The following is an 11,321-nucleotide window of genomic DNA, read 5'->3' as shown; positions in this document are numbered from 1 at the left end:
AAAAAAAAGGGAATTGGTAGCCAAAATATTCTGGAAAGAATAAGGAAGAAAATGACTTATCAGCATACAGGACTCGACTTCGTTGATGGATCCATTTCTTTTTTCTGTTGAATTATTGTAACAGGTTTAATTGAAATAAGGGTCAATTTCATGGGAGCTTTTATAATGAGGGGTTATGTTGAGCAGTTACAATGAGAGAGTTCAAGCCGACAATTCAATAATAACGCTGCACTAAATCGAACGAGATTAAAGATCCCTTCATTATAACTCCCCACAATAACCCATCATTCTAGTCTCCCTGCAATCGCACAACCAAACTCCCCATTTTGATGAGGGGGAGATTGGCCTCACAACTAATGGGTGAGGGCAAGGCCCATACTTTCTTAGGTGGGTTTTCCCATGCCTATGTATGGGAGCCAACAAGTCAGAGAAAAGGGGGGAAGAAACATTCACACGGCCACACCTCTTAAGAGCACTTCCAGCGTTCACCCCTAGCCTGGGCAACAGTGGGCCCAAGCCCTTATTTGACGTTCCAGTGGGCTTCTACAGCCATGGCAGCTTGTGGATCTCTGCAAATCGGGTCAGCCTAAACAAGAATAGCTTGGGTGTTGCCTGGGTTTACTGACGTCAGTAACGAAAAATTAACAAAAAAATCTGAAAAAATACTAAAAATTTAAGAATTTTTTTAAATAAATACTTAGTCATAGTCTTCACTTCTCACACCAAAATTCTATATAAATTCATCTCCTCACATCTCATGTGAATAGTGGTTGTCACGGCAATAAGTGGAAACACCACAAGCCTTTTGCAAGGGCTGTTACCATTTACATGAATAGTAACAGCACTTGCCTCCCCTTATCCTTTGTCATGACAAATGGATAAAAGTGCTCTAAGTTCAAGCATGACAAACTACTTTATATGCATGACGTGATGAAGGAATCTGAATAACATTGTTTTATTGTTCTCAGAGAGTTTCTTTATTTCCAACTACTGTTTTATTTAATTAATTTTTCAGGAGAGCGAAGAAATATTTCAACAAGACATGTGAAAACAAAACATGGAATATGACAATTATATGCTTGAATGATAATATGACTTTTTTACATTACCTCGCACGTCAGCTGATGAACAGTCGGGTCAGATATAGAAGAAATAATTGTGTAATGAGTTTATTTATTTATTTTATTTATTTTTATACGGAAAGAGTTCAATTACAAATAGAAATCACGGGGCCTTGCAGTTTGAAATTGCATTCACATGCCAAAATATAATCGATAGTCAAAGTAACAGGAGGGACGATGATTTTTCAAACATATTTTTTCTCTAAGCTAGATCCATTTGCAAGCATGCAATTATCTTCGGATGACTGCACAATAGGCATGGGCTTAGGAAATGGCCGTCATAGTTTTTAGAGAACGTATTTGGACCAAACAACAGGATCAGGTGTACTTTCAGATTTATTTAAGATAAGAGATTTACACAGGATGCAGTAGTTTCATCACATTTCTAAGGGCTTCAAGCCCAAAACACAAATAAAACGACGTAGTAGTAGCAGAACTCCCATCTACTGTACCAGCCTAGCAGCAGCAACAAGAATATTTCTCAGGCAGCAACATAAAAAATAATATACCAATCACACAAACCCGTAGCAGAAAAAGTTCCTATCCAAGAAGAACGTCTCTAATGGAATGCAGCTCAGATGCAGCATCACTGATATTCTTTAGACGGTCTGTTGGAGATTCAGCAGAGCATTCAATTCCAATTCTAAATATTGAATTCAAGCACACCTCAGTCTTTTGAACCCTTCTCTCGTTGGTGCCTCCTTCAAAAAGTGTTGAATCTACAATCTCCATAACTCGATTAGGGAAAGCCATTTTAACATAAGTATGAAGGTTTAGGTCCCCATTAAACATGTCATCGGTGGGTCGCTTTCCTGCGAACATCTCTAACAGAAGAATACCAAAGCTGTAGACATCTCCATTTGTTGACACCTCACTTCCCATACCGTACTCTACCATTCAAACATCATAAGATATTATCAGCACAATTGTTAGTAAAATAGCTAAACTTTGTAAGATTTAAAAAGAAAAAAAGGACACCACTTACCTGGAGCCGCATAACCAACCGATCCTTTTATTCCAATGGAACTTGTGTGATTGTTGGAAACATTAATACCAGCTTCTTGGGAGAGAAATCTTGCGAGTCCAAAGTCAGAAACATGTCCAGTCATCTCGTTGTCCAAAAGAACATTGCTTGGCTTGAGATCACAATGAACTATCGGTGTTTCACAATGATTATGAAGATAATCCAATGCACAAGCAACATCAATGGCAATGTCTAGCCTTTGCTCTAGATTGAGTGCCTCTCTTACCTCTTCAATTTCAGTAGGAGGATGCAGCCACTCCTCTAAACTTCCTCTGTCCATGTACTTGTAAACCAGAGCCTTGAAGTCATTACCATGAAAGTCAACACTTGAACACGCAGTTATAATCTCGACAAGATTTCGATGCTTGATGTTTCTTAAAGCCTCACATTCGGCGGTGAAACTCTTTGATCCTCCATGGCGTAACAAGTTGAACACCTTCACAGCAACAAGTTGATGTTTATCATTATCATCAAGAATTCCTTTGTACACAGACCCAAAACTGCCTGCACCAATCAAATTAGCCGAAGAGAACTCGTCAGTAGCTCTTAGGAGAGTAGCATATGACACTTGCAAAAAATTGTTCGCCAATGTGCTCAACGGAATCTCTTTCCTTTTCCTTCTTGACGAACAGAGGAAGAAATAGGACATCACCATAACTATTGCAAGAAGAGCAAGTCCGGAAAGTACTAACGGGATTATTAATTTCGAGCTATGAGATGATCCTCCTTTTTGGGACTTGCACTTGGGCAGTTGGAGATCAGCAATTCCCCCGCAGAGCTTGGTGTTGCCGGTAATTGAAATCGCACTTGCATTTTCAAAAGCACCTCCTCCATTTGGTACCGCTCCCCAAAATTCGTTGAATGATAGGTCTAGTTTCTTCAAGAAGACAAAACCCCCTAAGAATTTTGGAATTTCACCCGACAAATTGTTGCGAGAAAGGTCTAATTCTCCTATGGCTTTCAACCCAATCATAGATGAGGGAATAGGCCCCTTGAAGAAGTTGCCTTGCAAGTACAAAACTTCTATACTCTCACATGAACCAAGGCTACTAGGAAGTTCTCCGGATAACATGTTATTAGAAACGTCCAGTACACCTAGACTCTTCAACTTTCCAACCTCCATCGGAAGAGAACCCGTAAGGTTGTTCATCGACAAGTTCAAAAGCACTGATAAGGACGGGAGGCCAATAACTTGTTGAGGTATTGCGCCACTAAGTTTATTATTAGATAAATCCAATACTATCAGCTGTTGGCAATCTCCCAAGCTTGAAGGGATGACGCCTTTAAGATTATTTCCTTGTAAGAAGAGTCTGTATAACTTGGTTAAATTTCCTAAAGAGGACGGAATGCTTCCTGATAATGCATTCATAGAAATATCTAATTCCACAAGGCTTGACATCTTCTGAATTTCAGTTGGAATGTTACCCGTCAAGCTATTTCCCCTCATTAACAACGACTCCAAGTTGACCAAATTCCCTAATTCTGTTGGGATACTTCCATGTAGTTGGTTTCTGTAAAACCAAAACATTTTAAGCTTGGTTGAAAGATTGGATATTGATGTGGGCAACGTCCCTCCAAAATTGTTTTCACCCACCAACAACAGTTTTAACTCTGTGGCATTGGTCAAGTCTGAAACGAAACTCAAGTCAGCATCTGTACCGCTTCCGAGATGATTCCGTAGAATGTTGAATACCTCTAGGTTATGAAGCTTTCTGAAATCCGGCATCTGACCTGTGAAGTTGTTAAATTGCATTTGAAGTGATCGCAGACTTGTGGCATTTGATAGTGAGAGAGGCAAGGATCCAAAAAATTGGTTGTTAGCAATGCTAAAGGATTGGAGATTAGGAAGAGTTTTTCCTAAGTCTGATGGAAGCCTCCCTTGAATTTTGTTACTTCCTACGCTAAAGACACCAAGAGCAGAGAGGTTATAGATGGAGGGAGGAATGGTACCAGATAAGTTGTTTGAGCCCAATGACAAAAATGTTAAGTTTTTCAATTGGCCCAGAGAAGTAGGGATGCTTCCCACCAAGTTATTATCAAGTAAAGAAAGTACCTCGAGAAACGAAAGGTTTCCCAAGGAAGGAGGGATCTCTCCAGTTAAATTATTAAATTGTAAAACAAATCTTCAAAGCTTCGACAAGGAGCCAAATTCAGATGGAATTTTACCCACCAACCCGTTGAAACCGAAATTCATGAAGATGAGGTTGGAGCAATATGATATGTTGTATGGAATAGGGCCACTAAATGAGTTGTTGTTTAGACGTAATACCTGTAATCTACGCAAATGCCCAATTTCTGGAGGGATTTTATTGCTGAAGCTGTTGTTTAGTAGTACTAGTTCCCTTAGGAAACTTAGGTTTCCTATGTGTGGGGATAGGGACCCTGCCAGCTTTTGAGATTGGAGGTCTAGCCTTGTGACCCTCTGGCGATGGCGTCGACCGCAGGAGACACCGTGCCACGAGCAAAAGTGAATGGATTCATTCCAGGAGCTCAATACATTATGAGGATCTTGCTTTATTTGAGCTTTGATGGCTAGCAGTGCAAGCCTATCGGTCACGTTGCCTCCCATTCTCAGATGCATGGAGCGAACGAACAATGCTCCATTCACAAGTGAGTATATTAATAAAATCAGTTTCATAACCAAAACTCCCATTTTGAGTTTGATTATGAAGGCATGGCAAACTGGTTTATAAATAAGATTGAGTAATGCGCTTAACCAATTTCCGGTCATTACGATCAGCCACGGTTGACTTGCTTTCCAAAGACACAAAACTTTGACTTGCTTCCATTAGTCACTTGCAAAGAATTAGTCATACATCAAGCAGACGCTGTCATTGGATTGGAAGCTGATGGGGGTTTTTCTAAACGTAAAACGTGGAATCTACGGAAAAGGCCAAATTAGTCGTTGTTGACTTGCTTTTCCAAATTGAGACGACCTCATTTCCTCTTCCTTGGAGGAAAACTGCTCTCGCAACCCCTATTTGTTGTACTTGTATGGTTGTTAAAATGACAATTACAAGCTTGACCCCAGGAAGCTGAGTGGAAACAGCCCCAGCAACAGTACATTTCGAGCCCCTCAATTGATTAAACAAAGTTCATGACAGCTGTGAAGAGAAGTAAAATTATTCAATGACAATTAAGCTTCAATTCGGAACAACGAACGTAAGAAACATCGCCATTTTAAGAAAGGCTCGAAAACGAGGTTTCAATTCTATTCAGGGGCCAACCCCAGAAAGGCCCATCCCATGTACCAAATATATATATATATATATATATATATTATAATAAAAAATACAAATTCATTAAATTTAAATAAATAGATAAACTGAAATCCATTTCAAATTCATTACTTGTACATACATTTGCTTACTTCAACATACTCAGACTAATTTCAAGATACGCATATTTGTACAAAGACGAAAAGTTCACTCTGCTCCAAGTAAATAATTGAAAAAATAAAATAAAATTTGGCGTCATTTAGAAAAGTAGCATTAAATGTCTAATTTTTAAGCAATAGTCTAAACTGTTTAAAGTTAATTTAATTAATGAAGGGTGAGATTTGAATCCCCTTCAATGATGCTGCAACAACATGTTTTAGACGAAGGCTGTATAGCAGTGATGTGTCCCAAAACATCTTGCAATTTGACAAAGTAGCATTATAAGTTTATTGAAATGTGTAAAAATTGTTGATAAATACATATTATACGTAAATGCAAATTTTTGGAGAATATGTAGAGTATTACCTGTGGGAATGTCATTTCTGTCTATGCGAGAGAACAACTTACCATAATCAAGAAAATAAATCTGATGTCTCAAAATCTGTGGGTGAACACTTGAGAGCTCGATGAAAATTGTTTTTGCATTGAAGAACAAATGTGCATGTGGAACAACTCTGTTTGCGGCCAGTATGAAAATATGTTATCTTATAAATACAACCATGTTTTATCCTTTAACCAACCAAATTATAGTCACTCTTTCACAAGAAATGAGAATACAAGGTAAACACTCCAATTAAGCATAATGAGAAACAATAACAAGAAATTGTCTAGGGAAGATCAATAAGACTAGTTAAAATATATGCTTGATTTATTTATCAAACTTTGATAATTTATAAACACAAATTGCAAGCAACTAATTAATTAGCAGCTTAAGAAGACATATACCTTTCCTACACCACCCATGCCAAAAAGCAACCAACAACACAGTTGCATCTTGAAGAGTTCCTATGCTTGAAGAAACTAATGACAACCTGAAAATTAATCGGAGGGAGTTATTGGATATATTTTTTTATGGCTGTTATAAATAAATAAAAAAGAATAGTTATTCGGTAAGATCATACCCTTGACAGTGGTTGGAAGTGTCTTCTCTCTGCCTTTTGGGTATTCGGTAAGATCAAGAGAGGCTGCACAGGAGGAGAAGAAAGACTATATATATGATGAGACGACGAGAGTAAAGAAGGGAAGTGAGGGATATGAGCTGTCACACAGATATTTTGGCTATTATTTCTCTGTTTTATTTGTTTGTTGGTTATTAGTTCCCTTCATTATTTCACCAGCCAAAATAATTCACCAGCAATGAATATGAACTGATCAACTTAAATTTTTTGTTGAACCAAACAAAAATAACATAAAAAATTCCAACTTTCAATACTGAATTAATTAAACAGATGAATAAAGACACCTTTATATTATACATGGGAGGAAAATCAATCTTGAAAGATAGGGCAATAACTATATAGTGCCACAATGCGTTAGCTCATGTGAGTATGCGATTATATTTTTGTTGTTTTCAATTTTTAAATACAATCGATAGTCAAAGTAATAGGAGGAACGATGATTTTTCAAACACACTTTTTCGCTAAGCTAAACCTGTTTGCAAGCATGCAATTATCTTTGGAAGACTGCACAATAGGCATGGGCTTAGGAAATGGCCGTCATAGTTTTTAGGGAACGTATTTGGACCAAACAACAGGATCAAGTGTACTTTCAGATTTATTTAAGATAAGAGATTTACACAAGATGCAGTAGTTTGATCACATTTCTAAGGGCTTCAGGCCCAAACACACAAATAAAACGACGTAGTAGTAGCACAACTCCCATCTACTGTACCAGGCTAGCAGCAGCAAGCAACAAAGAATATTTCTCTGGCAGCACATAAAAAATAATATCCCCATCACACAAACCCGTAGCAGAAAAAGTTCCTATCCAAGAAGAACGTCTCTAATGGAATGCAGCTCAGATGCAGAATCACTGATATTCTTAGACGGTCCGTTGGAGATTCAGCAGAGCATTCAATTCCAATTCTAAATATTGAATTCAAGCACACCTCAATCTTTTGAACCCTTCTCTCGTTGGTGCCTCCTTCAAAAAGTGTTGAATCTACAATCTCCATAACTCGATTAGGGAAAGCCATTTTAACATAAGTATGAAGGTTTAGGTCCCCATTAAACATGTCATCGGTGGGTCGCTTTCCTGCGAACATCTCTAACAGAAGAATACCAAAGCTGTAGACATCTCCATTTGTTGACACCTCGCTTCCCATACCGTACTCTACCATTGAAACATCATAAGATATTATCAGCACAATTGTTAGTAAAATAGCCAAACTTCGTAAGATTTAAAAAGAAAACAAGGACACCACTTACCTGGAGCAGCATAACCAACCGTTCCTTTTATTCCAATGGAACTTGTGTGATTGTTGGAAACATTAATATCAGTTTCTTGGGAGAGAAATCTTGCGAGTCCGAAGTCAGAAACATGTCCAGTCATCTCGTTGTCCAAAAGAACATTGCTTGGCTTGAGATCACAATGAACTATCGGTGTTTCGCAATGATTATGAAGATAATCCAATGCACAAGCAACATCAATGGCAATCTCTAGCCTTTGATCTAGATTTAAACTCTTGGGTCCCTCTCTTACCTCTTCAATTTCAGTAGGAGGATGCAGCCACTTCTCTAAGCTTCCTCTGTCCAGGTACTTGTAAACCAGAGCCTTGAAGTCATTACCATGAAAGTCAACACTTGAACACGCAGTTATAATCTCGACAAGATTTCGATGCTTGATGTTTCTTAAAGCCTCACATTCGGCCATGAAACTCTTCGATGCTCCATGGCGTAACAAGTTGAACACCTTCACAGCAACAAGTTGATGTTTATCATTATCATCAAGAATTCCTTTGTAAACAGACCCAAAACTGCCTGCCCCAATCAAATTAGCCGAAGAGAACTCGTCAGTAGCTCTTAGAAGATTAGCATATGATACTTGCAAAAAATGGTTCGCCAATGTGCTCAACGGAATCTCTTTCCTTTTCCTTCTTGATGAACAGAGGAAGAAATAGGACATCACCATAACTATTCCAAGAAGAGCAACTCCGGAAAGTACTAACGGGATTATTAATTTCAAGCTACGAGATAATCCTCCTTTTCTGGACTTGCACTTGGGCAGTTGCAGATCAGCAATACCTCCACAGAGCTTGGTGTTGCCAGTAATTGAAATCGCACTTGCATTTTTAAAAGCACCTCCTCCAGTTGGTACCGCTCCCCAAAATTCATTGAATGATAGGTCTAGTTTCTTCAAGAAGACAAAGCCCCCTAAGAATTTTGGAATTTCACCCGACAAATTGTTGCGAGAAAGGTCTAATTCTCCTATGGCTTTCAACCCAATCATAGATGAGGGAATAGGCCCCTTGAAGAAGTTGCCTTGCAAGTACAAAACTTCTAAACTCTCACATGAACCAAGGCTACTAGGAAGTTCTCCGGATAACATGTTATTAGAAACGTCCAGTACACCTAGACTCTTCAACTTTCCAACCTCCATCGGAAGAGAACCCGTAAGGTTGTTCATCGACAAGTTCAAAAGCACTGATAAGGACGGGAGGCCAATAACTTGTTGAGGTATTGCGCCACTAAGTTTATTATTAGATAAATCCAATACTATCAGCTGTTGGCAATCTCCCAAGCTTGAAGGGATGACGCCTTTAAGATTATTTCCTTGTAAGAAGAGTCTGTATAACTTGGTTAAATTTCCTAAAGAGGACGGAATGCTTCCTGATAATGCATTCATAGAAATATCTAATTCCACAAGGCTTGACATCTTCTGAATTTCAGTGGGAATGTTACCCGTCAAGCTATTTCCCCCCATTGACAACGACTCCAAGTTGACCAGATTCCCTAATTCTGTTGGGATACTTCCATGTAGTTGGTTTCTGAAAACCCAAAACTTTTCAAGCTTGGTTGAAAGATTGGATATTGATGCGGGCAACGTCCCTCCAAAATTGTTTTCACCCACCGACAACCGTTTTAACTCTGTGGCATTGGTCAAGTCCGAAACGAAACTCAAGTCACCATCTGTACCGCTTCCGAGATGATTCCGTTGAATGATGAATATCTCTAGGTCTTGAAGATTTCGGAAATCCGGCATCTGACCTGTGAAGTTGTTAAATTGCATTTGAAGTAATCGCAGATTTGTGGCATTTGATAGTGAGAGAGGCAAGGATCCAAAAAATTGGTTGCTAGAAATGCTAAAGGATTGGAGATTAGGAAGAGTTTTTCCTAAGTCTGATGGAAGCCTCCCTTGAATTTTGTTCCTTCCTACGCTAAAGACACCAAGAGCAGAGAGGTTATAGATGGAGGGAGGAATGGTACCAGATAAGTTGTTTGAGCCCAATGACAAAATTGTTAAGTTTTTCAATTGGCCCAGAGAAGTAGGGATGCTTCCCACCAAGCTATTTTGAGTTGCACCAATTGCCTCGAGAGACGAAAGGTTTCCCAAGGAAGGAGGGATCTCTCCTGTTAAATTATTAGCTTCTACAACAAAGCTTCGAAGCTTCGACAAAGAGCCAAATTCAGATGGAATTTTACCCACCAACCCGTTGAAACCGAAATACATGAAGATGAGGTTGGAGCAATATGATATATTGTACGGAATAGGGCCACTAAATGAGTTACGGTTTAGATACAGTACCTGCAATCTACGCAAATGCCCAATTTCTGGAGGGATTTTATTGCTGAAGCTGTTGTTCTGTAGTTCTAGTTCCCTTAGGAAACTTAGATTTCCTATGTTTGGAGACAGGGACCCTACCAGCTTTTGAGATTGGAGGTCTAGCCTTGTGACCCTTTGTTGGTGTCGTCGACTGCAGGTGACACCGTGCCAGAAGCAAAAGTGAATGGATTCATTCCAGGAGCTCGTTACATTATGAGGATCTTGCTTTATTTGAGCTTTGATGGCTAGCAGTGCAAGCCTATCGGTCTCGTTGCCTCCCATTCTCAAATGCATGGAGCAAACGAACAATGCTCCATTCACAAGTGAGTATGTTAATAAAATCAGTTTCAAAACCAAAACCCCCATTTTGAATTTGTTTATCAGAAGCGGGTAATATTATATTCCCATTTGATTATGAAGGCATGGCAAACTGGTTTATAAGATTGAGTAATGCGCTTAACTAAGTCCCAGTCATTACGATCAGCCACGGTTGACTTGCTTTCCAAAGACACAAAACTTTGACTTGCTTCCATTAGTCACTTGCAAAGAATTAGCCATAAATCACGCAGACGCTGTCATTGGATTGGAAGCTGATAGGGGCTTCACTCTCTCAATCACCCCATGACTTTTCTTTGGTCGGAATCACCCCATGACTGACTTACTTTTCCAAATTGAGACGACTTCATTTCCTTTGAGTGGAAACAGCCCCAGCAACAATACATTTCCACCAACGTGTGGTGGAAGAAATACGTACGTTGATAAAGGCAAGTGGTTAATTTCTTCTGGCAACAATCATACGTTGGTTTGCTTGAATTCAATTAAGTGGATTGTTATTGAACGAAAACAATTGTGTTATACAATTTGTTTTCTTCTCATAAGTCTTGTACACCACAGACTTTATGAAAATACGAATACATATATGATGATAACATATGGATATGACATAAGGCTGTAGAAAAAAGATTAAAAGAATAAGGCTTAACTGCTACAGTGCCTCCTGAAACATTGGTCAATTCTCACTTTATCCCCTCAAAGTTAAAGTGACCCACTTTGTCATCTTGACCAATGTTTCATGTGTCACTTAACCACTTTCCGTCAACGCCATTCCAAATTCTATTAAACTAATGACATGGCAGGGGTATATTTGACAGGACCCGTCCTGAAATTTCCTTAGAAATCGGGACGAATCCCGTCTTG

At 39.0% G+C, this 11,321-nt stretch overlaps 2 protein-coding genes across 2 annotated transcripts; both read right to left on the bottom strand.

The window, feature by feature from the left end:
- Positions 1 to 1,661: 1,661 nt before the first annotated feature.
- On the bottom strand, positions 1,662 to 4,714 carry LOC117613111 (probable LRR receptor-like serine/threonine-protein kinase At3g47570). Its single transcript, XM_034341758.1, is given in 3 exon segments — positions 1,662 to 2,011; positions 2,107 to 2,970; positions 3,040 to 4,714. Coding segments are annotated over 3 exon segments (2,889 nt in total).
- Positions 4,715 to 7,317: 2,603 nt separating this feature from the next.
- Positions 7,318 to 10,406, bottom strand: LOC117613115 (probable LRR receptor-like serine/threonine-protein kinase At3g47570). Its single transcript, XM_034341761.1, has 2 exons — positions 7,790 to 10,406; positions 7,318 to 7,694 (listed from the first exon to the last, which is right to left on the bottom strand). Exons 1-2 carry the CDS (start codon positions 10,404 to 10,406, stop codon positions 7,318 to 7,320), a joined length of 2,994 nt encoding a protein of 997 aa, XP_034197652.1.
- Positions 10,407 to 11,321: the final 915 nt, after the last annotated feature.

This window comes from Prunus dulcis, unplaced genomic scaffold (assembly GCF_902201215.1).
Source record: "Prunus dulcis unplaced genomic scaffold, ALMONDv2, whole genome shotgun sequence".
Classification (NCBI taxonomy): Eukaryota; Viridiplantae; Streptophyta; class Magnoliopsida; order Rosales; family Rosaceae; genus Prunus; species Prunus dulcis.
This window is presented reverse-complemented; position numbering and strand designations above follow the sequence as displayed.

What these genes read in the sequence shown, in the direction of transcription:
- LOC117613115 (XM_034341761.1), bottom strand. Translation starts at nt 10,406, where the DNA reads ATGGGAGGCAACGAGACCGATAGGCTTGCACTGCTAGCCATCAAAGCT. An exon ending in GGTTGGTTATGCTGCTCCAG is followed by an intron (nt 7,695 to 7,789) that starts GTAAGTGGTGTC and finishes TTTCAATGGTAG; the next exon opens with AGTACGGTATGGGAAGCGAG.